Genomic DNA, 27,670 nt, shown 5'->3' with positions numbered 1-27,670 from the left:
CCAAAGTGCCTCATAAATTATATGTACAGCAGTGAAGTGCAGCCACCTTTGCGTTGAGAGCCAGCAACCAACTGATGTATAGCATACTGCATAGTAGTGAAGAAGGGGAATTTCTGGCTGACAGCAGGGCAAAGAAACCACTAATATTAAGCTTACAGTAGTAAGGGATCTTTAATGTTCATAAGAAATATACATGGCCACTTCCTTTTTTTTTTTTTTTTTTTCCTCTTTTAAAGGTCTAATCTGAAATACCCACACATGCATAGAACTCAGTTTATTTCTCAGAAAGGGAAATAAGGGTTGAGATGACCTTGCTTGGATTTATTCCTATTTTCAATGAAAGTAGTTCAAACCCAAAGTTTGGACTACTCAGCTGTTCCTTCTCGTAACTAACATATTATCTATCAAATTATTTTAAAACTTGTTAAATGCAATTTATATATAAACATAGAAGGGTAATTGAGTCATGTAAGGCATTTTTTTCCCCTCTTACCAGTTTAGGGAGCAAGAGACTAGAATTCAGATTTGAAACTGTCATGCAGAAGCTCTGCTACTAAGCTGGTGCATGAGATTTTTTTTTCCAAAGTGTTCTGCTATTTGGTTTACTAATTGTCAGATTTGCTATGACTATTCATTAGTCCTCTTTTCTCTTGTAGTCTGCCATGGTGATGTTTGACTTGGCATGGATAATGTCTAAAGACTTGAATGACATGTTGTGGTATGTAGTCCAGTTGTAGTGTCAACATTGATTGCTTATAATAATACTACCTGTTTAATTCCTTAGTAAAATGAGACAAAATGTGCAAAATTCCTCAATGGTATTTGTATCCAATGTGCTTGTGTGACTTAATTTTATGGTAGAGAAAATTTATGTCTTAGGCTTGGAGAAAGGTACCTCCAATGAAAACTCAGTTGTTGTAAATTTCTTAAATACTATGTGGGGCCTTTGAAAATATTTTTCAGGCTGTGTATGTATACTATCTTGTCAAGTAAATATACAGCTGCTTTTCCATGTGATCATGTTCTATGATTATCTAGTTAAGCAATATGTATTCAATTATTAGCAATATTGTGGAAGGGAGAGTCTTCCAAATTAATGTAAATGAGTAACCTAGTTGGCAGATCAGGTCCTGTCATTAATAAGGTAGGCATTAAAATAATGACACATCAACAATAAACGTCTGCAAGACAATTGATGTTTAGTTCAGAAGTGTTTGTATACCTGCTGCACACAGTTGTTTTCTAAATGTAGTAGGTGTCTGTTCTTTCATGTATTTGCAGGCTTAACTTTTCTACATTGCACTAGATTCTTTTCCCATCTGACTTCTTTTTCTCCCCCTATTTTTAGGTGGGCTATTGTTGGGCTTACAGACCAATGGGTTCAAGATAAAATCACACAGTAAGCATGCAGTTCATCTATTTTTATTTAGTAGCTAATATGCATCAGGGAATCTGCATGTTAACATACGCAGCAACGTGTGGGTCAGGCTATTGAGTGAATGTGCTGTCTGTATTATTCAAACACATTGTTTATTTTTAATTGAGAAAACATTAAAACACTAGAAAAAAATTCCAACAAACTTTATTTTTCTCCGGATTATTCATTTTATAAAATGATTACTGCTACTACACCATAGAAAAGCAGTGCTTAATTGTGGCTAATTTAAAGATGTCTGTCTTACAGTAGCTTCATTCAAGGGAAAAATCTCAGTATAGTCTATACTTTTTAAAAATTCTTTTGCTTTTTTGCACTTTTTAAAAGCTTGAAGTCTTTTTTTCTAATTCATCCTTTTTCCTATTTTTCAGATCTAGATTTATCTCCCAGTTGCCACCATCAATTTCTGTATATTGCAGTGTATAAAATTCTGATATGTATCGTAGATTTCAGTTTGTGTATTCTTCTTCTCCCTACATCTACTATCATTAATCTCTATTTTGTGAGGTTGAGGGTAAATTTAGTAACTACTTTTATTTTTGTTTATTATCTTTATTGTAATAGTATCAGTTTTGAATGACTTTGCATATTATCAAGTGGGGGGAGAGAACTCATCACTAGGTGATGCCAAATTTTTTTTTAAAAAATATATCTTTTATGTTTTCATAATAAGGTCTCATTTTTGTGAAGCTGGCTAACCGAGGTTTAAGCCTTATGAAAGAGTTTTGTAGTTAATAAGAATACAAGTACAAAGGGGAAGAAAAATTACTATTTTTGTTTTTTAAAGAATGAAGTATGTGACTGATATTGGAACTTTACAGCGTCATGTGTCCCGGCATAACCACCGCAATGAAGATGAAGAGAACTCCCTTTCTATTGATTGCATGAGAATAGCATTTGAGTATGAGTATCCTTGTGTCTAATCTATAAATATGAAAGGGTTTAAAAAAAACCTGATTTGACAGACTGAAAGCCTGACAGTTATATGAGGAAGAAACAGATTAATGGTTTTTATGCACATTTGGAACTCTTTATTCCAGTGGGGTGTAGTTAATGTAGATTTAAATAGTATGTGTGGTGATGGTGGCGAAGGATAGTAAACAATTGCTAAATTCATTACTAATTTGTAAATATAAATATATATGCTCTAAATGACTATTTTTCCCTAATTCCTGTTAATGACCTCAGTCTGCGCCTGGCCCTTTATCAACATTGGTCCCTATATGAAAGCCTGTGTAACACTTGTTATACTTCTGCCAGTCTCAAACTTTGGTCTGTACAAGGACAGAAGAGACTTCAGGAGTTTTTTGCTGATATGGGGTGAGTAATAACGATTCTTTGGAGGGGAAAAAAGAAAACTACCTTTTACTTTGCAATAATGAATTATATGAAAATATTCAGGATACAGTAAATATATAGTAAATATTTGAATTTTGAGATGGGAACTTACATTAAATATGGAAATATTGTTATGAGCATGTAGTGGACTGCCCTTCCACTGTCACTTCTGCTCTGCAGTTTTAAGATATCTGCTTTTATTGAGTAGTAGGTATATGAAGTGACCTGTACTCTTCCACATCCACTTATCACTGTTCACGAAGAGCTGTAAATTAGAGTTGACCTACTGAATGCATTCTATTTATAAGGTTATCTCCTTTCTATTAGATGAAGATATGTTTGTTTGTTTGTTTGCATGCTTAAAAATAACTTTTTCCCATTTTGTAGTTTGCCTTTGAAGCAGGTGAAACAAAAGTTTAATTCCATGGATATTTCTTTAAAGGGGAACCTGCAGGAAATGATTGAAGAATCTGCAAACAAGTTTGGGTAAAATCCTATTTCTGAGTTAATTAAAATTCTGTTAACTATTGTAGTATGTTAGAAATATTAAAAAGCTTCACAACACCCATATATAGTAGACTAGCATACCAAGTGTACAGATTGGTAAACTGAGGCATCAGAAGCTGTGGATCTGTCTTTACAAGATGCTTAAGTCCTTGACTTCATTTGACCAATTGTAGAATCTCAGAATCAGACTTTGAGAGACTCCCTGATGCTGCCACAGTAGGCATAGAACCCAGAAATTCTGACTCCTAGTGCTGTGCTTGAACCACTAATATGCTCTCTCTTGCTTAGCTGTTTAAAGAGGATGCCACAACTTGTTTCAAAAGGCAACAATATTGCTAGATAGAAATAAGAGACTAGTCAGAAAAGTTAATGTGAGATTTACCCTTGTGCTTCTAATTTCAAACTTCTTAGCGGATGGCAATCAGTGTTAACAGTATCATATAGATTATAAGAAGTTTGTCATAACTTCTCTCATTGATTTTGATCCGCTTTTACAGAATGAAGAACTTAAGAGTACAGACCTTCAGCATTCACTTTGGTTTTAAGAACAAGTTCTTAGCAAGTGACATAGTCTATGCAACAGCTTCTCTAATGGAGAATATAGAGAAAGATGAACCTGGAACTGATAATTTTATCAAGGCTTTGGACAGTCTCTCCAGGTATGGTCCATATGCTCTCTCCCCTCACAATTTATTTTCTTAACATGGTTTTCATAACTAGTGATTAATTTGATGAAAATACTTCTCACAGAAGATTCAAAGCAAATATCCTTCTGATTAGTATTTAGAAATTTTTAACAGTGAAAGTATTTCTTTTTTATGTGAAAGCATCTCTCTTCTCCCTCTTCCATTATAGGAGTAACCTAGACAAGCTGCATCAAGGGCTGGAACTAGCCAAAAAACAACTACGTGCCATTCAGCAGACTGTAGCCAGCTGTATTTGCACCAATCTCGTAATCTCTCAGGGGCCTTTTCTCTATTGCTATCTAATGGAGGTCAGAATTCTGTACTTGTTCCTTCTCATTTGACTTCCTGTATTGTAACTGTCATCACTGGTATATCAAGTAGATATGAAAGCTTTATCTGAAAGACAGAAAGAACTGCGCTTTCTGTATTTCACTGATTTATAAGCAGTCTATATTGACACCCCTCCATCTCCTGACTTTTCCTCATTATAAGAATCAGAATTATGGTACTAGGCTTGATATTCAAGTCAGCAAAGCAATCAATCTTTCCAGAGTTTTTCTTGTAAAATTTAGGGCAAGGTTCTTTAGGGTTTTTTATATGCAAATGAAGATGATTTTTTTTAATGGGAAATAATTTTTTGTTAATGTTTCTAGAGTGGGATGAGGTTGGTTGTTTTTAAACTGCCATTCATCCTAAAAGTGAGCTAAGTATATTACTACTACTTGTTTAGGTGTAATTGAGTTAACTTTTCTTTTCCCAGGGCACTCCAGATGTGAAACTGTTCTCCAAACCAATGTCTCTGTGCCTGCTCAGTAAATATTTACTCAAGTCCTTTGTTTGTTCTGTAAGTAAATCAAAGGCTTACAACTAGCTAACTCTTGTTCTGAGTACCTAGTTATAATTCTTCTGTAGATTATTTAAGAAATGGATCACTGGATAAAATATTAAAAAATACAAATTACTTTTTCAGCTAACTGAATGGTTAGGTATCATGGCACCAGTATACGAATGATGTCATGTGGAAGATTCCAGTGTGCAGATGTGCTCAACACTGGAGAAATCTTTCATTTGAGATGCTGACATCTCACAATTTAGAGAGATCATAGTAATTAAATTTAAAATTGTTATACTTTTTTTTAACAAACTTACAGTGGCAGAGAAATTAGCCTAAGTTTGTAACACTGAAAACAATAGAAAATGCAGTATTGGTTAAGTTTTATCTAAACACCTGGGACACTTTAATTTATTTCTGTAAATATATATTTAAAACCGTAAACCTATTCACAACAAACCATATTGAATTTTAAGTAGTATTTATTAAAATGTTCATCTTTTAAATCATATAAAAGTAGTACTCAATTCAGATAACACCGGGCTTAAAATTAAATTAACATATCACCCAGACAGTGAGCATTCTCCTACTTTACAAATAACATTATAGTGAGGAATCCTCACTATGTTTATATGTTAGTTCTCTTCTGAAAGTTAGACTAAGGTCCCTATCCTCCAATGTGTTCACTGTGGGCAGACCCTCTGTGGAGCTAATTGCAGGACTGGAGTTTTAATTAAAGCTCTTTTCCTAAGGGGTTGTCTTCCTAATTTCTTTAGGTTTCTAGCTCTCAACCAAGATGACTGATGCCCACGGTTATCAGACATACCAGGAGCCATACCATACCACAGTAGTAGTGCTACAGGAGAGCAGTCTCAAAGACCGCTGCAAAAGAGTTATGTCAAGGGATTTATGCTACACTTAACACTTTACTTACTGGACTAGACATTCCTATAAAAGAGTCAAAATCTTCAAATCACTCACTGACTTTCAAATGTTTAATTAAAGAGGATAAGGTTATCAAAGTACTAAACTGATGAAAGCAACAGTTTTATCTCTGATAAATACAAATCAGATAACTTTCCCAGAAGATGTCTACTACTGAAGACCTGTGGAAGGGTGAAGCAATACTACACTAATGAGCAAGGGAATGTGTTTAGTGGAGTTGAACATACTTTTCAAGCTTAGTTTCTTTTGTGTTGTTTTATAGAAAATGAACATTGTGCAGAATTTTTCACTTATGCAGAGCACACCATTTTACATACCAAAGTGGCAACACATGTCTTTAATGAAAAAGGCAGCATTCTTTCTTACTGGAAATTATGTCCATAGCTTCATATCTGATCCGTTCAAACTGAATGCAGGATGGAATTTTCTTTAGGTCACGAATCACTATGCCTAAAGTCACCAAACTTGTGACAAGGGGATCAAATAAAAAAAACACCCTCAGTTGGTCTGGAGTTGAATTGACAGTTTAAATCAACATCTTTAGTAATACTTTGCATGCAGAACTGAAGCTCAATTGCATCATCTTTGAACTCTGTCTAATCAAGAAACTTTCTGTCTTCCAGACAAAAAACAAGCGCTGTAAGCTGCTGCCACTGATAGTAGCAGCACCAATGGATGTTGAACAGGGTACAGTGATCATGGTGGGGATTCCTCCAGAGACAGAAAGCTCCGACAAAAAGAAGTGAGTGTGTGTTTTGTTTAGTATTCTTTCTAAATGGCATAAAAAAGCTTAGCCTCTTTTCTGATAAACCTATCCTAAAATGTATTTTTAATACCAAATGAATTGATCCCAGTGTTAGCTTTAGTGACAAATTGTACACATTTTAAGTATCTTGCTATTTTTATCTGTATTTATCTGTGATGCTCTAAATATCTTTCCCAGACCTGAAGAAGAACTCTGTGTAGCTCAAAAGCTTGTCTTTCACCAACAGAAGTTGGTCCAATAAAAAATATTACCTCACTCACTTTCTCTCGCTATGGGTATGCAAGATAGGTATACATTCCCCAACTCCTCTTATTGTTTTCTGTTTGTTCATTTACCTTTTGAACAATAAATAGCTTTTCAATAATGTTTAAATGTAATATTTGTCACACTGCTAAAAAAATAAAACGAGTGGACATTTTTTGTGACTGTACTGTTTGTGTAGGTCCTGACTCTTGTAAATCATGTTCAGACTGCCCAGTCACTGGGCCATTTACAGATATTTTTTTAAAGTTGCTGTCACAGGCAATATAATTAAATCCTGCTAAAGCTCATGGTTTGCATGAGAGGATTTGTTGTTTTCATATGGCTGGAGTTTGAATATTGAATACTTCAGCAGTTTTCCCCTAATTTAAATTTTTAATCAGCTTCCTGGGGGACAAAGCGGGTGTTTGGCCACAGTGGCTAATTGGAGCACATACACTTTGGACTGTTATGGCTGCATGCTTGTAGGAGATAATGTGCATGGGATAGCGTGGGAAGGGAAGAATATTTTGTCTTCTCTGTAACATTTGGAGTGTTACTCATTTTTTCAAAGTGTGCTGCTAATTTAATGAACTGGTATTTCCTAATGTGTGGGATTTTTTTTTTTAAAGCTTTTTTGGGAGAGCATTTGAAAAAGCTGCAGAGAGCACCAATTCTAGGACTTTACACAACCACTTCGACATGTCCAGTAAGTAACATTTTATCTTTCACATCCACATGGTGCACTTGACAGGCAAATCCTTTAGGGGTCAGTGTTTGTACTGTTTAACAGAATAGACTCCCTAAAACAGGGGTGTCAAAGTTATCTGGCCACAAGAGCCATTTAAGACAAAATTGTTCACTTGGCAGGCCACACTGTTGTTTTAAACAAAAAAAAAAAAAAAAAGTGTGTTTGTGTGTGTATATATAAAGAGGCAGCATAATGGCATAACTTTCACTTACTCACTTTCCATACCCGCTTAATACTCCAGGGGCTGGGAGCACTCGGGTTGGTGGTGCTTTGAGGGTGGGGTGGGACGGAGTGGCGCTCGGCGCTGGGGTGGCTCTGGGGGTGGGCTGGGCTGGGCTGGGCCAGCGGTGTTCCAGGGGCTGGGGGCTCTTGGGCTGGTGGCGCTTAGAGTGCACAGGCCACAAAAATTAACCCTGCAGCCCATATGTTTGACACCCCTGCCCTAAAAAATATCAGCCATTCTGCAACATGCCAGTCTTTGTAATTTTAATGTATATGGTGCTAATCTAGATAGATGATGAGCATGCGTGTGGTGTGCTCCTCAAGCAGTCTATAACATAACACACAGTCCATACTTTAGTACTGTGGCACTTATTGAATTGGCATCTTGGTGTATTGAAAATATAAAAGCTGCTAGCTGTAAGCATGCAAATCTCTTAATTATTACTGAAAGAAATTGAAATCTATTTAGCCTGGAATGACAATTTGTACCTGAATTGACTTGGAGCTCTCAAATGTAACCATAAACAGTTAGTTATGTGCTAGTTATTATGTAAGTTTATCTGCAGTAAGATTTGTTGGGAAATACATTTGGTACAGCCATTTGAGAGAGACATCAGAACAAAAAGAAAGATTTCATATCTTTTTTAAGCTAACACAAGAAGGAGTTGTATTCAGGAAAGGATTGTATATATTTTTCAAAGAAGGCAAAATTTAAACTCTGAAAATTATGATGTGGGCATGTGCTGTGCAACATCTAATGTAAATCTTCCAGAATCTGTCAAACCCACTGAATTAAAAATTGGTGATCATGTTTAAAGGGCGAGAATCTGGAATTCTGAATTTGCTCAGATCTCCCTTTTAACAGCACAGTGAACTACATACTACTGTTACCCAGATTTAAAAAAAAAAATACTAGAGAAATAATTTGATTAAAAATACTAGTACAGATACCAAATCTCAAACTCTAGGATTATCTGCAGTTGTCTCCTGTACTAATAAATCTTTCTTTATTTTAGTAATTGAACTGAAAATGGAAGATCGGAGCAAATTTCTGGATGCACTTATTTCTCTCTTGTCCTAATGGTAAGTGTGTGTGAAAGGAGAATTAATTCTTGAATGTGGCTTACTGGTAGGATGGTCTCAGAAGATGCAGCAAATTTTAGTGGAAGTATAAATTGTAGGTAAGCTACAATTTCTAACAAAGCCAACTTATTTTCCTTTTGAGTCTGCGGTCTATGTACCCATAAAAAGATACTACAGGATGAAACTTGCCATGGAATGCAGGGATCAGAAATAGAACTTCTTCTTGAAATTTATGTAGTTGGGTTTTTAAATTATACAAGTACAAATGAATGGATTAATTTAATTTAGACCTGCTGTTTTTAAAAAGTTATGTTGTACTTAATACAGTCTAACTACTTTTACACATGTATATGAAGAGCCTTAAAACACACACAATAGGTTGATCTATAAGTTAAATAATATTCCTTTAAAAATATTAACAAATCTGTTTTAATCCAGATGGAACACACAAACTACACATTTTTTATACATAGTCTCTCAGGGAAAAAATTGCTACTAACTTAAACTCTTCCCATCTGTTGAATAGCATTTTATCTTTCATTTGTTTATTTTGTGGATTTTTTTGTTTTAACTAAAAGTGAACAGACTGTTTAAATTTTGAAACACTGACAGAAGCCAAGATACTCAAAATTAAGGTTAATACTTTGTCCTTGACTCGTACTTTTTAAAAATTCTCTTTAATCATCACAGCGGTTTTGAGTTCAAGACAGAATTTTGGCCTTAACAGTGCGTTTCCTGGCTTTGAAAGTTTGTGATAACCTTAACATTATTTAAACAAAGTTTGCATTTATTATGGCCTGCATCTGTGGTATTTAGGTTGTTGTCTAGAACAAAGTTGGAGTGCTTTAATATTTCACAGGTGGTCATATGAAGCAGTGTTCTAGCAGTCTTGTTAATGTACCAAAATAAGACAGGATATTTGTAAATAGACAGCATATTCACTTCATATTTTTTAAATCAACTGAGGAGTCTGCATTGTAGTTCTCTGTACTAGCAATCTTGTATTTCATTCCACTGTTTTGTTTCAGTTTAGATAGATAATGTCTGTTTTAGTTTTCAGTTGAGGCCTGCCCTGTGCTGTTAAATATGTTGTCTTCTGAATCTGGCTTTCAGAAATTTAGCTTTAACCATTCTGGGTAATGTTGTGACAGCTGGTATGGCTGGGGCAAACCTAAAATCTTACTCTCCCTTGTAACAGTATTTATTTAAAAAAAAATGTTCTCCCCATCCACATTGGCCTCTACTGGACAGTAGAACAGTGTTAGCCACAAAACAGTTGAAAATCAGTTGCTGAATTGTTTTGAGGCAGGCCAAATTTAATTGTAGGTGGGGGACTGTGAATCGTTGCCTCTTTTTGAACAGCCACAATTCCTCAGTACTATGAACCATTTTTATTTTGTGGGGGTTTTTTGTGTAGGTTTTGTACTAATGTGAGCCTGACCTTCTTGAGAGAAATTTTATTGGGTGTGCTAAGTTTGGAATATGTGTTTGGAAGTATGTGTTAGTTGGATCTCTAAAAGTGTTTTAAAGGGATCTCTCAGAAAACTTTAACAGAAAGAATTGATCCTTATTACATAACTGTGAGGTAACCATGTATTATCCCCATTTTATAGATGTGGAAACTGAGGCACAAAGTTAAGATTTGCCCAAAGTGTCAGTGACAGGATGGGTCATTCATTGTCAGGACTCCTGGGTTTTATTCACACATCTGTCTGACTGATTGTCCTTCAATGAGGACCAGAAGCACTCTATTTTATTTCCTATTCACTCAAAACTCTGGACCAGCAGATTATCAGCTGCTGTTGGGATCTGTTAGGCAGAGTGACCAGTCGCTGGCTTCCCAGACTCCTTTCCCTGCTCTGATACACTTTGCAGACAGGCAAAAAAAAATATCACTGAAGTCCCAAATGTTGTTTTTCATTCATGGTGTTGCAATTGTGATGCCCCATCTGACTGTCCTTCAGGACATACTGCAACAGACCTGGACTTAAGTCTTCTTTCTCTCATAGGCAGACAGCAGAAGGACGTCGCCTTTGACACATGGGGGCTGAACACTTTTTTGTAAAGACCCTAGTCTCCTGATCTAGGAACCAGTTGGTCCTCACTGGTCCAGATTGTCATATGAGTTGGAGTAGAAAGACTACCTGTGAACCGCATTTCTATGACAAAGCATTGGACAATATGGAACTCTCCTATGCCTTTCTATGTTGATACAGATGATAAGTTTAAGCTTTTGAAAAAATGCGTATTCTATAGAACTTTTGTTATTCAATTGACCTTTTTTCCCTAGGTGCCTTTTTAAAAGCTAAAGAAGAATTAATCTGCATAAAATATATATAAAGGGAGTTCAGTTTCATGGGGAGATAACAAATCTTGCATCTAGGAATTGGTGTCTGCCTAACAAGTTTGAGTAGCAAAGGAAAATTGTTTGGTTCAGATTGCTGAATGCTTTGTTACAGAAACCTGATTTGCAGGTATGGGAAAAACTCCCTTTGAGTTTCTACTATATACCACTCAGAAATCAACTCCTAATACATACCACCAGGAGTAGCTCTTTATAGGTTTAATTTCTAAAAATAGCTGTTCTGTGAGGCATGGATTTAATATTGTAGGTTTCTTAAAATACTGATCAACCACAAATACTGAAAGAGAACCTGTACAAGTAGTCTAGAACAATTGTTCTATGAAAGCATTGCTGTTAATAGCATCTCCCGAAGAGGCAATTCCTGTATCAATAACATTGATACTGTAGTATCACTTGTAAAATGACTTCTGGAGTGGCACTTCCAGTGGCTGTGGTGTTATGCATGGACTACAGTATTTAAGATATGGACAAGTTACATTAAACCCATCCCCCTGGCAGGGTAGGATATGGTCCCTCAAATAGAGACCATTTCAGTTCTCATATAGAACTGTTTACTGCACTTGATCTTAGTCACACAAAAGGGTTGTTAAACCAACTAAACTCCCCTTTTGCAGTCCTCAACAGTGTCAGAAATTATTACTTTATATCCTAAGCTGTGAGCGAATTGTGAAGATATGAACAGTGTCCCATGATATCTATATTCAGATTATCCCATACAGTCCTGAATAAAACTCCAAACTCATGTATTACAAAAAGTACCATTTTTTAAGCTGTATACTGTGTGTGTTTCTGTATTGTGTTTCTGATTTTTTTTTTTTAATTTAAAAAAAAGAGTGGTGGTTTTTCCTTTCCCTACCCCCTGCCTTTTTTGCAGTGTCTGCCTGGATTTCTTACACATGTGATTTTATTTTTGTGTATTACATTGAATGTGTAAATGTTTTGTATAGATTATGTATAGATTAATTTTAAACTAATGGGATTTTAAATGCAGCCAATGCAAAATTTTTATTGTATATTTTTACTCAAATAAAATAACTGTTATGTAGTCTTGTTTTTGGTCAATATGATCCATGTGCCTAATTGTAATAGCCAGAGCACTTGACTGCATAACATCAAATGCACTTTTTTTTCCTCTTGCATATATAATGGACTACACTGGGCCATGAGTATAGTATTTCCCTTCCTCTCCGTTGCCTCCACCCCAACATATTTCAGGTGATGCCTGTTTTGTAATGCATTGCTTGATAGTATAGTCACTTCAGAAGTGTTGTAAAAATTAGCTGGTTAATGAAGTAGATATCCTCACTTTAAGCATGGGGAAACTAAGACAGACAGAGGTTTTGACTTCCTGTGGAAATCAGTATTGGAGTGAGGATTAGAACACTGAATTCTTGGATTTTAGTGTCATGCTTTAGCCATTGGACCACATCTCTTGGTATTTATAATGCACTTTGAAGATGAAAGGCATTAAGTGTTATCATAACTGATTGCCAAAAACTGTTAAATTTGAGAATTTATTAACACAATTTGGAATTATTCTCATAGTACTTGTAATTCAGCAATTGTAATTCTGGTCTGTTATACAATATAAAGCTCTTACAATGCTTTTTCATCTGAAGATCTCAAAGCACTTTACAAAGGAGGTTCATATCATTATCCTCCCTTTTTACTGAAAGGGATACTGAGGCACAGGAAGCATGTTGTATTACTGTATCTAGGGTTAATTTTAATGTCTTAGTTTATATGCACAGTACATGACAGTTACAGAAAACATGGTATCAAAAATGACCACATGGATTTTCATTAAACTTTCCTGAAACTCTGATTTGCACAGAAAACAAGCATGAGAAATTAAGCCCGAAGAGCTACTTTTCCTGAAAGATTTAGAAGTGCTTAACAAGCTTTTGATACTTTCTCTACTGCAATTAATGTAGTGGGGGCCTGGCACTGTAATAAAACTTCTTATGACAATGATGGTCACACTGCTGACTGCTCTGTATCTTTCTGGGCTGTAGAACTTGTAGACTAATGTGTTCTTAACCTTCTAGTTAGTCACTTGCTCCAGTAGGTGTACATAAAACAAACTCTTTTAATGGTAGTAAATTGGTACCATGATGCATAGGAAGCATTATTGTGAAATCACCTGCTGTGTAGTTCAATCAAAAATGTGAAGAACCACCATGATTTTGCAGACCTAACCCCTTGCAGGTGAATGTAGGATACAGGATGCATGCCAGGAACTCCTGACTTCCCTTTACGGGATTAATATGCTTTAGAATTATTTGACCAAATAGAAATTTTTGGCTGCAAGAGTTAGTAATTTTAAAATAAAATGGTTAAGGCACTAACATTTATGGCTTACTCTGTTATATGTATAGTGACATTCCGTTTCAGCTGGGTCTCAATGCAAACAAAAACATTCTCAAAGGATTATATTTGAGCTGCAGCAACTTTTTCCCCCTCAGTGCACTCATTTACTGTCAGCACCATGACCAAACAGCTTTTGATTATCTGCTTGCTCCTTACTCATTTCAAAGAACAATTCTTTAAAAATAAAGAATAGCAAAAATTCCTTAAGGAGGGTTCACATTTATTTTTCTTGAGACTAAAATACAGGGGAAATCACTAAATAATAAAGAATTAATAAACTATTGCTGTACAGTGACTCATTAGCTCTGTAGTCTTGGCAAAAAAAATTCCTTTTTCCTGTACACAGTTTTTTGCTTATTTTTCATAAATTACAAACAAGGATGGTATTAGGTTTGATGAACTGAAAAACTGAAAGGGGGAGGGAAGAACGAGAAAAAACAACTTGGCTATTTTGAGGCTCTGTATGAAGTAGAGGTTGATGCCTTGGGGAGGGAGGGTGATGAAGACCATAAAGCTTCTGGTTGCTACATGACATAACATGGCTAAAAGATCAGAAATATCTGTAATGGTAAAATAACTGTTGCAAAAGCAAACTCCTGTGATAGGATGATGGGGCAAAGTAAACATCCCAGAAGACTGCTGATTCCTTCTTTATCCCTATGAGTGAAAGCAAAAGCCCTGTACATTATTTTGGGTTTTTTGTGCCAGCCCTTTTACAGATATTTAATAACCCTTCTTATCAGCTTCTTTAAAGCTTTACTATATCTAAAGGACAGTAATGATTCCTGGTCTCTTTTATCTAATCTTTACTTAGCCTGTTTTTTATACTGCAGTGTTTTAAATACCACTGTTATTGGCATTACAGTCCTGGACCCTTAAAATTCCAACTCACTTGCAGGGAGCTGTCATTTGTTTAGTACATGAACTCAGTACTGTTAGTAGAATTCACGCTGGAGAGTTCCTGTGGAACAAGGGGAATTTTACCGGCTCCAGGATGGTAAATGCAGAAGTCTTGAAGCCTAACAGAAATGCCGGTTACAGCACTTGAGATTGACATAAATTACTCCAGTCACATAGTTTGGGAGGTGAACACACAGTACTGTGGAGTGTGGCCAAACAATATGCTATGAGGTTAGTTGGTTTCTGAAATTTGTTTACCTAGAATTGGTTGGGTGACGCATCTTTGTTCCTTCTGTAGGCGTGGGGCTTACTCTAAAAATGAGTAAATTACAAAAAAAATCTACTTTAAATAGACATAAGAATTAGATTTTCAAAATCTGTAAAACTTATTTCTCTTTTATTTATATATGTGTGTGTGTGTGTGTGTGTGTGTGTGTGTGTGTGTGTGTGTGTGTGTATAATCTTTATCTTTTTATCTATCCAGATAGATAGATAATCTATAGATAAATATATATGGATAGACAAAAAACTAAAGGTGAAAAGGAGACACTGGTTTTGGGACACTTTCAGGATTTGTTTTCCCCTACCTCCAGATGGCCACAAGTATTGGAGAGGTAAAGAGCTTCTCTCTGGGAAGGAAATGAAATTTGTATCTATTAACACTGGCCTGGAGTATGCTGGTTTTTGAAGATAGAGAAGAGAGTATTTAAGATCAGCTTCCTAGCTATGGGGTTTGGGCTAAGAAGGTGATGTAATCTTGGGGTGAATGGAGAGATGAGAAAAGGATAGGCCATGACATAATTGCAGAAATGAGTTCCACTAGAGTAGCTGTACAAAAAAAGGGGTAAAGTAGGTAACAGAAAATTAACATCTGAGTAGGAAGAGGAGGGTGAAACACCAATTCTATCCTTTCAGTAGTCAATATCACTCTTTTATTCAGGGGTTTCCAGCATACCTCTGTTGTAGTGGGTTTGGTTTCCCTACATTAGGTATCCTTGTTAGTTTTGGAGAATTTTGCATTATTTTTCTAAATGGAATTCTACCATCTTCACTGTTATGGGGAACCTGCCACCCATCCCCAAATCATGCTAAGCTGTGAAGAGAGCTAAGAGAGCCTTCTTTTCAGACCCCAAAAATTGTGTGGTAGACGAGGTCAGCTATATACTTGAGAAAAGTCCACTAAGAAGTCCCCCATATGGCTGAGCTGGGTATGGCCAAGAAGGGGAAAAAATAGCAAGATGTTTGTTTTTGCTAAATGGAAAACTGGAAGAAAGAGTTCCCATTGGTAATTGTTTATCATTTGTTGATTTCAAGGTGGTACAGAAAGTTCTACTTGGACTAAATTCAAGGACTAAGAAAAACGCTGCTTAAGGGTGGAGTAGTAAAGCACAGTGCCACCTTAAAACACTAAGGTTTTGTAAATAAACAGTTTCTCAGCAGGAAACATTAAGAAACATTCAGTATAAAAGGACAATGTGGATTTAAAAAAACCCAAACAAACTTTCCCTTGATTTCAGGTTGGGCTCCAGTCCTTTGCAAATGTTTAGGTTCTGTAATTGCCTTTCATAATTTGGCAGTAGAAGAAGTGAGACCTCAAATACAGCAGCTCGATTAATTTCCCTGAATGCCTTTTACTCAACCATCCACAACTGCATACAATTTCTGACTCCTATAGAGAGCAAGCAACATAAACTTCCCTATCACTAGTGTCATGTGGGTGAAAACCAGAACTTCCTAAACTAGAATGAGGCCAGAGGTGAAATGTTTAATTTTTCTTTCTCATATATATATATATATATATTGCCTAGCAGTCCTGCAGCGAGCTTGTCCAGATACGCAAAGCATTTAACTGATCTTTATTCTGATTATACATAGACCAGATTAACTAGGAACTAACTTGAGGCTGGATCTAAAGATCTGAAATGTATTGCCTATATTCACAGGCAACATTCTATCAAAGTGTAATAGCTCTTTAGTCTGGGATGACTTTGGAAATCAAGCCATAAAACTCCCAAACTGACTAGCTGTCTAAAATATTTGCCTTAAACTAGAATTTCTCATTTGAAGCAAATTTGAAAGGAGGATGTTCATATAAAAGAAATGTGCCTGGCTAGAATTTCCCTGTGTTTCTTTGCCGCTATTGATTATATTTGTGTGTGAAGGGTCTCTTCTCTCACAACTATCTACATTTGCTTGATCCTATGCTGAAATTATACTTTTGTATTTATGCAATCAGACTTCTGTGAAAGCATCTTGATATCTTTGAGAACTAGCAAACAGAACAATCTGGAAAAAATCTGAAGTTGTGCAGGGAAGTAGATTTATCTTGGGGCATTAAATTTGTGGTATACTGAATTTTGTAGGGTTATAATCGTATGGCTGCTGCAACCATCATAAAAGTGAGACCTGTATCTCTGTGTGCCAATTGTAGACTGAGAGAGTGTTTAGGGCCCCAAACTAGCAAAGGACTTAAGCATCTGCTTAACTTTAAGCATGTGATTTAGGCCCATTTCTGCTGGTTCAAGGCCTAAGTTTTTCCTGTATGAATGTCCTTTAAGAGCTAAGGTCCAAATTCTGTGGTCCTCAACTAAGGAAAAACTTCCATTGAAGTCAGTGGGTGTTTAACCTGATTAAGAACTGCAGTTTGTTGCCCATAGTGTTTAATGGTAATCTCTAATATTCCTAGCTGCTTATTTTCTATTATAACCAGTTTTTATTTAGGTGATACTCCTGTTCAACTTCATATGTGCTGTGCTTTTTTTATTTTATTTAAAAACAATAAAGCTGGGCAGAGACTCAGTTAGAGTCTTCCCTTCTAGCTGGTACAGACTGTGTGTTTTCACAGTCCCCATGGTGTTAGTATCTCTTTCCACTGTTTAACTTGGAGGAATTTACTTTCATTTAATCAGCCATTCGCAGCATGTCAGTGGAAAATCAGAGACACCTGCCATTGGGTTGGAAAGATTTCACAGGGATATTCCGCTCCTGGCATGTTTTTCATTTGCTGAAAAAGTCACCAAAGGGCTGCAGAAATAATTTTGCCACTGAATGTTATCTCCTGTCTGCTCTGAGAATCTAGACAGATCACTGGCATTTAAAGAGGATGGGGAGAACAAAATACATTTTATTTAAATATTTCTGTGATTATCTTACTGTTTAAATAGAGTTCAAATGGAACCAATAATTAGATTGCAAAATACTCTTGTCAGCTTCTCATGCCTTCATGTGACAATCATTTGCTGCTTGGTGATTTGCCTGAAGGTTTAAAACTGTAACTGTTTTCTGAATGGGCATTTGTGCTGCATACATGGGGTAACTGGGATGAACACATGAGTCCTTGCTCCAAAGAACAGATAATTTATAAATGTGATACAAAACAAACACAGAAAGAGGGCACTATCAAACATTCATAAGTATATTTGAGATACCTGGCTTTTATGTTTTCAAAGCCATTAATAACCCATGAAGTTTAATTGCAGATTTAAAAAAAAAATTGTATTGAGCTAGTGTTTTGACACACAATATCTCCCTGCTTCAGAGATAAATAGCTATTCTTCTGCTTCACAAGAGAAAGTTAGAACAAGCATCAGTGATTTTAAAAGACTGATGTATTGTACCTAACATTACAGCTATTGTCAGAAAAATAGGGCACTAATGGAGGGACCATTGCACTAGGGCCATGCTAGCTTATAAGTCAACTGTCCAATGAGGACAGTAAAGGTCTTTCAAGTATGTATCAGCATGAATACCACTGTAGGTGCACATGCACCTCATGCATGAGAGACTGGATTTTCTTTGCATAGCTGTGTCATTTGGGACTATGCATGTGCCCTGTGCGCCTTGTGCTCCCATGTGAAGGCATAAAGAGTGGAGCATCTGTGATCCTCCCTCAACTCCCTCTTACCACTCGTGGTAGTAAGTGGTTTGATCCACTACACTCTTCAGATACCTTGGGGGGGAACATCAATTCCCTTGTGCGCTCCCTTCCTATCTCTCTCCCCTCCACTACAGCCGAGTGAGGTGATTTGTGCTAACTGCCACATCTCATGGGGAATTCAGACCCTAAGGTTCAAATCTTGCCCGTCCTGTGATGGACTAATCCCCATCGAGGTGGGACTTGACACTGATCCCAATACTGAGGCCTGTGGGCGCAGCCACGCAAGGACCTCTGTTATACTGTACAGACACCTCTACCACACTCAAAGATGTTCCCACTACCAAGGAGGGTTGCCATTACTGGCCCTGTACTATCTCTTGGCATCAGTGTTCAATAAGGAGAGAAATTCCTCCTCTCCATTGCCAACTTATTCATTCTCAACAGCATTGAACAGTTAATAACGCAAAATATTTACCGGCTAGCATTTAAGCTACATTTACTCTTAAGGAAGATATTTTGTATCTACTGCTTCACAAATACTAAAATGTAGGTGTCTCTCAAACTCCCCTGCTGTTTTTATTTTGTTTATTAAATCCAAGTTTAATCATTTTAATAAATCGGCATTCCATGCAGGTACCTTACATTCTGAAATAGTGTCAGGTATGCCTTAAACAAAAAGAAGTAAAAAGAGTTTTGCACAGAATAATTTAAATTAGGCCTGCATTTTGCCTCATACATGCATGTATTAAGCAATTTTACACTCCTTTAAGTTAGGCTTTGTGTGTTTCATATAATGTAATGCTGAGAAATAAGTATGAATATGTATGGGAGGAGAAAAGGGACTTATCTATAAAATAATATAAAACTAGTTTCTTTGTATTTTTAAGATGGTTTATCTATAGAATAGCATACAATTTTCCTTGAATGCATACTTTATTGTTTTGGGAAGGAGGAGATGGATGTGGTGCAGATGGGAGAGTACTCCTACAAGATTTGCATGTATAGCCTTGCTGCTGAGCCTTCAGAAAGTGATGAACACTTGAACACTTCTCTCTATTTTACACAAATTATGTCTCTCTGTTACCTAGTGCCACAGGTGCTGAAGCTGGTCTGAGGATTTAAGGGGAAAGTATCCTTTTCCTCTTGGTACTTTTCTTAGGAGTTTGGGACAGTTTAAACAGGGTTTCTCTGCAGTTTTGAGCACTTTTATGCCCAGACAAACCCAGAGTCCTTCCTCATCTCTGTTTGCTTGCTTATGCTTCTATATTCCATGTGGAACATAGGGCCTTCACTACAGCCTTCCGTCTTTGACAGTCACTGGCTACAGTTTGAGCTTCTTGCCATGTCATTTTAATAGGTTTCAGTTTGGCTTCTGTTGTGTGTTTCCATGTTGTCCTTGATCTAACTCATCACCTCCTGCAGTGCAAGAGAAATTGAAGTCTAATGAAGGCACTCCTAAGGACAAGGACCCTCAGAAGTTAGACCTGCTTGGGCAAAAGGCATATTCATCAGCCTCATTGCAGCGCTGAGTGGTGAACTACCAAACACTGTTTGCCAAATACAACTAATGTTGCATTGGATCTCAAAATAGCACCCTGTAACCCCTATATTCATCATTTGTATATGGTTGTGATATTTCATACAAAGCATGCCATGTAAGATACCATATGAAAGGTCATGATCTGCTGAAACTCATTGTTATGTCAAAATATGTGTATCGTTAGTATGTATGAAGTTATGAGATTTTGCTGTATGGTTGTTATTGAAATACGTTGTGAGTTTGAGAGGTGCCCACTGCTGGCTTTCCAGTGGCAACAAAGGTGGTGATCCACACCCAAACGGGCTCTCTGGTGGCAACAAAGGCATACCCAAACTATGCACAATGACCAAAAGGGGAATTGTAAACAAGAGATTGACAATTCAATAAGAGAAAGTTTTGAAAGTGCCACACAATGAGAATTGCTCAACTCTGTGACTCAGCAAGGCCCACCAAGATATGCCTGGGCCAGTATTTTCCCTGGGACATGAATTGAAAATATAAAATAAGGGACAGTGGCACCAGGATATCCCCTCTCTTCTCCCCCACCTGTGCTGAAAGCAACAAGAATGCCGGGAAGACAGACTTGAACTGAGGAGACTGGTCCCAGGCTGAGAAGGAAATTCAGCCTGTGTATTAAGAACTGTAACCTACCTGCAGCATTTGGTGAAGTGAGAAAAGCTGTTTGATTCAACTCTTGCTTTGTCTAAAAGTTTAGGATTTAGAATGCGTGTTTACTTTTGATTTTCTTAAGGAACTATCTCTTACTTTTTGCCAATCACTTATCACTTAAAATCTATCTTTCCATAGTCAATAAACTTATTTTAATGTTTTATCGTTACCAGTGAGTTTGTCTAAAGTGCTTGGGAAATATGCTTAGATTACAAAGGCTGGTGCGTGTCCACTTTCCTTTGACAAAATGGCGAACTAATTAATAAGATTGCACTGTTCAAGAGAAGGTCTTGAGCAGTGCAAAACAGTATATTTCTGGGGTGCAAGGCTGGGGGGTTGGGAGATTTACTAGTGTCTCCCTGTGGGTAGTTCATGATTGGCTTGGAGAATATTCATGCAATTTAGCTGGGTGTGCCTCTTCACGCTGGTGGCTGAGTGTTAACAGCACCTGGAGGGCTTTGCTGCTTGTCATTGGCAAAGCATTGTGAGAGATGGCTGGAGAGTTAGGGGGGCACAGCTGTCCCACAGTTTCAGGTTGTACCCTAGGGATCCTGTCACAGTAGGGAGTCATCTTCTTCCTTTTTAAAAAAAAACAACCCTGTGAGATGACAGAGATGAAATGAAATACATCTTCAAGGAGGGGCAAATAGTCATGAGAACACTATGGCTGTGGATGCCTCTGATGGGAACATGACAGTGGTGACCACAGCCAGCACTATGAGACAAGCCTAGTTGCTCCAGGCATTGGGCATACCATGTAAATTGCAAGCCATGATAGTCACTCTGCCTTTTGAGGGAACAGAGCTCTTCAGTCACAGGACGGATGAAGTGCTCCACTCCCTCAAGGATTCAAGGACCTTACAAATATCAACCGAAACAAAGGCAAAGGATACCCTCTTATTCCCAGGACCAACAGCCAGAATATCAGCTGCTAGAAGAAACCTAGGTATTCCAGAGAGAATCCTCTTCCACCTCCTCGAACAAGGTACCTCTCTCTCAGAAGCAGCGTATTTGATGTGAGTGTCAAGAGCCAAAATGGAGCCAATCTACAGCCTCTACCTATTTTCAAGAACTGCCTTGTCCCATTCCATTGGGCCTAGGTGGCTATCACAGTTGACAAATGATCATTAAACATACTTGCCGTTGGCTACCCTACTCAGTCCCATTTGCTATCCCGTACCTGCACCTCCCCATTTCCCATTCCTTTTCAGAGACATTCTCATAAGAGCCTGTTACAAACAGAAGTGGTCATATTGCTTGATATGGGAGTAATCGAAGTATCATGAGAATACAGAGAAGAATACTCCTGATACTTCCTTATCCCAAAGAAGAAAGGATGCTTTTGTCATATCCTAGACCTGAGGAGTCTGAACAAATAATACATGCCTCAGATGCAGGATGGAATCACTTGCCCTCCATCTCTCTAGGTTTAAGACTGGTTCCTGGATCTCAACCTGCAGGATGCAAACTTCCATGTGTCCATCCTTCTGGCCCACAGCAAGAACCAATTATCACAGTGGGGCCCAACTAATCTTAATTTTGAGGGGATAAACCTCAATATGGATGCAAAACATTGATTATGAAAATTGTAGTAATTTATCAACGTTAGCTTTGTACAAACTTTGACTGCACCATTGCTGAATTTTAAGAAATATTTAAAATTATTTTCATATACATGCTGCCTGGTGAATATAATATACATATTTGTGCTCTAATAGTTTATTTAATTATATGAAAGTTTGAAGGTAGCTAAGGTAATTCGCAGGAGGAATTCTGTTTTCTGTCAACATGAAAGGCCCCAAGTGTCAATGAAGATAACACCTTTTGAATACACAGGTTCTGAATGCAGTTTATAATTTCTACTTTGCTTTAACATTTTATACTGTTTTCTTTTTATATTATGTATTGAAAGATGATATAAGTGTTGTTATAATTGTGCTGCTAATAGAATATTTGATGGAAGTCTTTAATTGCAAGTTGTGAATGTAATGCAAATGGCAGGTTGTAAATCCAAGGACCATTTTGGTCAAAAGGCAAACAAACCACAAGATTTGTCTTATCAAAGAACAAAACACATCTTCTTGTATAAGATACCAGTTGGTATAGATATGATCTTAGCTCAAAAACAAACTTTGTAACATATGTTTTGGAAAAACTCCTATCTTTAAAAGAATGGAAGAATGCTCTCTATTCAGGATACTTCAGAGAGGAGTGGTCCATAATAGATGTTATCAGAGCGCTAAACTTAAGCAGTTTAATATGGGGCTTCTTTGCCATCTTCACAGAAATATAGACACTCTAAAGTCTTCATTTAACTTTAAGGAAAACATGTATAGTTTGGAAATGTTTTTGGTTGTGTCTAACTCAGATTCCTTTCAATTGCGAAAACTTAGTTATTCCTTAAATGCTTAAAGATGGCATAAGCTACTTTTGAGAATCATATTTGCAAATATTTTGCATGTAAATGCAAGTTTTTATGCTACCACTACATATGTATGAGCAGATTGCATATTCATGAGCTAAAGCTATTACTAAAGATCTTCCCATGAAGGCATCGAGCCACTGAAAGAATAACAATTAATTTTTTAATCCAGCTAAGCTTTGAAATAGATGTGCCTTTCTCCTCCAGTGAAACTAGGGAAGAATCATATAAAATCTCCGTGAGAAACCAGCAGCGCACATTGCTCCCGTTCTTCAACTTTACAACACTCATCAGTGCTCACTCTGTTCATCTCATTTCTACAAGAAAACTGCAGCAGCAACCAGACAGTGGAGGAGGAAGGAAAAAGCATCAGAACAAAACAGCCATAATGTAGCATCATGGAGTAGCAACCTTCCAGTGCAGCATTGTTTCTGCAGCAACATTGGTGAGCTGACATTTGCTAAAGCACTGCCAAAGAATTAGATTTAAATGTTTATTTTAATGATTTGAATGGAATATTAAAATGCTACTGTTTAGTCTATGTATTCCTGGAGAGGCGACACAAGCTAACTTTAGCAAACAAAGAGAAACAGTGGGATTTAAGATTCTTAGTAGTCAATAATTCGTTGTCTCAAGACCACTGCTTGAATGGCTTCTTTTAAGTAACTGATTTAAGTATTTTCTTTGGTTTCATAGGACTTATTTAAAATTACTCACCTTGTCATTTATAAAATGGTTAACCATGATAAACTGGACAGGTCTCACCTACCCTTCAAGGAAAAGTCATTTGCCCATCTGTATACTGTTTATCTATGATGCACTAAGACAGGACACATTACTGTCTGAGAATAATGTACTTTGGTTGAAAACCTTTTTTGAGCCCCACCTGATACAAGGTTTTGCCATTTGGACTCTCAACAACAGTCACAGTCTTTATGAGATGCATAGAAGTGGTAGCGGTGTACTTCAGAAGAAAAGGTATTCACATCTAACCTCACCTGGAAAATTGACTGATTGGGGCAGATCACAAAAGTAGCCTGCAGCACACCTAAAATACACCCTCTTCCTTATTCTCTCAGCTAGGTTTCTTATCTCATCTCATATGACAAGAGTTCATAGGAGCCCTGTTTACCTGCTTTGCAAATGCAATGGATGCATGTCAGTCACAGTTTGTCCCATTCTGTGAACAGCACTATTTTATTGATTTAGTGCAAGGAGAATAGTTGTGTTATTTCAACAAGTTTCTTTCCCTGTGACTCTCTGTTTAAGTGGATTAGGTTGTATTAGCGTTAAGCGTAGAGTAGCTGGGACAATACGTTAATAAACAGAGGGCATCCTCATTATAAGGTTTTTCTTGCTAAAGCTACGTAATCCTGACTCTCAATCCTGCAGACTTCTATTGTTAATGTCCCTTTAGCAAACTCACTGAGCATAACATCCACAGGGGTAAGAAAAGTTTTCCAGCAGTTGGATACGCAGCTGGAAAGAGAACCTGAAAAGGACTGAAAATGACAGGGTGAAATACAAAAATAGAAAATGAAAGAACTACTTACAGGAAAAAAAGAGTGAGTAACAACAGAGCATGACTCATAAATCCGGTTTGGTTTTCTGGGCTCAGGAAGGTTTCTTGGAATCTGTGTTTGAGGGCACCTACTGGGTGGTCACCAAAGCTCTTTTCAGTGTGTGAAATTAAATGGGAAACAATAGTTTTGCAGCAATTGCTTTCTTTCTCTCTGATGAAGTGTTCCCTGAATTTGTCAGCAAGATGCCTGTTTCCTTTAACAGTGTAAACAGTCAGGCATTTCCTGAAATGACCTCACTACATGGCATTATTAGAAAGGCAAAGTGAAAGGTTCTGCTGTGAATAAGGGAGGAGAGGAAAGAGATGGATCTATGTTCCACTTCATGGCCACCACAAGGAAAGGAAGAATGCAAATTTTAATGCAGCTGTGGAGGATTCCTATCCACTTCCTGGTGATCAGCTATTTATTTAAAAGGCATAGTTATGGGAATCCTGCCTTCAGTCATTTGCATCAATAGCAAAGAGAAGAGTGTGTGGTTCTAAAAACCCTAGCATGGAAAAACTTAAAATCATGAACTTCTGTACTCAAATGAATACCATGAACAGGAAGATCTTTCCCATTCAATGCTGCACTGTGTCCTTCATAGACAAGTTATTGCTGAATAGATAAAAGACAAAGCCAACATTTTGTCTTCATCATTTTTCTTCCCTCTCATTCATTATATTAGCTAAAAGTTAAGGGATTGCTAAGACATGCACTTCCTGATTAGCTTTTTTTTGGTCACTGAATTTTTTAATTCCCCCTTTTTCCTTATTCCTGGCAGGTCTTCCATGCTGACTGGTTGTGTTTGTCTGATTACTCATCTTTTCCCCCCTACCCTAATAACTAGTGTGCCTTTCCTTATCAAGAGTACCTTGTAGAAGTCTCTTGAAAGCTAGCAATACTTATCTCCAAAAGCATAGCATTGATCTTATCTCAGAAAACCAGTGTATCTCATAGTTAAGGATTCCTCCTTTATTCCAGCATTTAGAAAAAAATGTGATGATCTACTCACTTTTTTGTTTTACAGCACATTTTTGTGGTCCTTTTTTCACTAAATCATAAACTGTTTTTATTTCCTCCTGCCCTCATCATGACTCCTCTGTGGTGTATATGTAAGAAGAGTTTCTCTGATTCAAAATGATGGGCAGCCCTCTTGCACATTAGTGAATTAGCAAGTATGTGAACAGACAATAAAAACCAAGGCTAGGACATCACAAAATGGACTTGGATCATTTATTTTTGACAACTCTTTCATTTAATTATTTGAGGCTTATATAGTAGTAAACCTGTAACGTATCTAGTAAAAAATAGAAGTTTTTAGCAGTACAAAACTTTAATTTCATACAGCTCTGTTTAATTTTCTAATAAAGGTGAGAGCACCAGTTTTTAATTCATAAAACATAAGGGTGCAGAGTTATTAGATTCTACTGTATATGTGTATATTTATATGAACATACTGACCTTTGACCCGCACACAAGTAAGTTAATGTTTGTTTCTTGATTAGATGGACAAATGTAATTCTTTGTTATGGTCTGTAGAGTTACTGCTATATTTTTTTATAGAATCATAGAAGATTAGGGTTGGAAGGGACCTCAGGAGGTCATCTAGTCCAACCCCATGCTCAAAGCACGACCAAACCCAACTAAATCATCCCAGTGAGGGTTTTGTCAAGCTAGGCCTTATGAACACTTTTAGGTTACATGTCCTGAACTAGTTCTGAGTTTGTGTCGAACTGTATCACTCTCTTTCCCTCTTACAGTTTGATTAGCTATAATCTCCAGAAAGTCCCTGCTTCAAACTTGCCTATTAGTTTACCTGGGAGAGTATCTAGCATGGTTTTATAATATGGCTATGAGAAAAAAAAAAAAGAATTCCTCTCTACATTGGATGGAAGCTGCTTGATCTCTGCTAGCAACAAATAAGTTTAAACATAGTTGTAGCTAACACATTGCTGATCCTAGTGTGGACAGTACTTTACACTTTTAAGTCTTGTTTAGTATCTGAGCTTTTTCTTCTACAACTCTTTTTAAACCCTAAGAAGAGAGGGCCAGATGAAGTTCTGGATTAGAACTTCATATCTTTCCTTTCTGGAGACATGACACTCCTCTGTGTGAGGGACACTCAGCTAGTAATGACTGCACTGTTCCCATCTATGCTCTCACTTACATAAGCACCAAGTTGACTCACATTTTAAAATTATAATGATAACCCCCAGATCTGGAATTTGTGTATGAATAGCATTGGTTACACTTAAAACATTTAGGCTCCAATTCTGCAAGACATGTAAGCATATGAATAATTCCATTGACCTTACTGGAACTTCTGGTGCTTAAAGTCAAGCACATGGATACTATAATGCTATATTATGTATTTTATAACAATTATATATTATATTATTATTCTAATAATACTATATTATCCTTTTGAGGTGAAAGGTCAGAATTAGGCCTTCAAAGCTGTCAGACCATTTAGACCAAACCTCTGTTGAAGCATGTTCTCTCACTCCATGAAATGAGCATACCATTATTGTAATGAATATGCAGAAAGCTATGGAAGTCTGTAAACTGAACAATGTCTCCCATTAGTGCCTCCAATGCAGAAAGGGATTTCCTCAGTAATTCATTGCTATGGTATCTCTTCGGAGTTAGCCATAATGTGTGCAAGTACATGGAACAGCTGATACAGTGAGAGAATATGTAAATTTAACCCTGTGACATTCATTAGTGCTCTGAGCACTGATGGGAGGAAAGAGCCTGTCCATCAGCAACATACTATGTTAGGGATGGATGATTATAATAAAATGCTGAATCACTCCCCTCTTGTGAAAATACGTGAGGAAAGGACCTAAATAGAGGAAAATCCAGGAGAATCTTGCAGAATTCCTCCTTCTGTAGTGATTTTGGGGAAGTTTATCCCGTGCTCCCCACTCTATGCACACAATGAACTACAGTTATATTCCCAAATTCAGCAGAATTGGGGGTGGGGTCGGGGGAAGAGACAATTAATGAGAGAAATTGGTCTCTTTACCTGGATAACATAACAACATAATAAAAAACAGGACAAAATTGTGCTGTTGGTAAATGATACTGGGGCTCAAGAACAGAATCCAGAGTAGATGTTTAAGTTCCATTGTTGCATTTAAAAATTAAAAATAAA

The 27,670-nt window shown here is 37.0% G+C and overlaps 1 protein-coding gene across 3 annotated transcripts in view; it reads left to right on the top strand.

Annotated features, from left to right (window-relative positions):
- The window catches only part of CDC45 (cell division cycle 45), a 30,329-nt gene extending 6,721 nt beyond the window's left edge, over positions 1-23,608 (top strand). Inside the window, exons 8-19 of one of the 3 annotated variants that reach the window (XM_067539383.1) lie at positions 657-718; positions 1,349-1,399; positions 2,223-2,342; positions 2,624-2,755; positions 3,161-3,259; positions 3,778-3,939; positions 4,136-4,274; positions 4,727-4,810; positions 6,367-6,485; positions 7,382-7,458; positions 8,739-8,805; positions 23,273-23,608. In XM_067539383.1, coding sequence (XP_067395484.1) covers positions 657-718; positions 1,349-1,399; positions 2,223-2,342; positions 2,624-2,755; positions 3,161-3,259; positions 3,778-3,939; positions 4,136-4,274; positions 4,727-4,810; positions 6,367-6,485; positions 7,382-7,458; positions 8,739-8,803 — 1,110 coding nt within the window. In that variant the 3' untranslated portion in view covers positions 8,804-8,805; positions 23,273-23,608. Of the gene's footprint in view, positions 1-656; positions 719-1,348; positions 1,400-2,222; positions 2,343-2,623; positions 2,756-3,160; positions 3,260-3,777; positions 3,940-4,135; positions 4,275-4,726; positions 4,811-6,366; positions 6,486-7,381; positions 7,459-8,738; positions 8,806-10,814; positions 12,216-23,155 lie in introns of those variants that run through there. The other 2 variants (XM_067539382.1, XM_067539381.1) reach the window with 2 other exon arrangements.
- Positions 23,609-27,670: the final 4,062 nt, after the last annotated feature.

This window comes from Emydura macquarii, unplaced genomic scaffold (genome assembly GCF_026122565.2).
Source record: "Emydura macquarii macquarii isolate MOO-44397 ecotype Brisbane River unplaced genomic scaffold, CSIRO-AGI_Emac_v2 contig_554, whole genome shotgun sequence".
In the NCBI taxonomy this organism is placed as follows: Eukaryota; Metazoa; Chordata; order Testudines; family Chelidae; genus Emydura; species Emydura macquarii.
The sequence above is the reverse complement of the archived record's forward strand: the minus strand, read 5'-3'. Positions and strand labels throughout refer to the sequence as shown.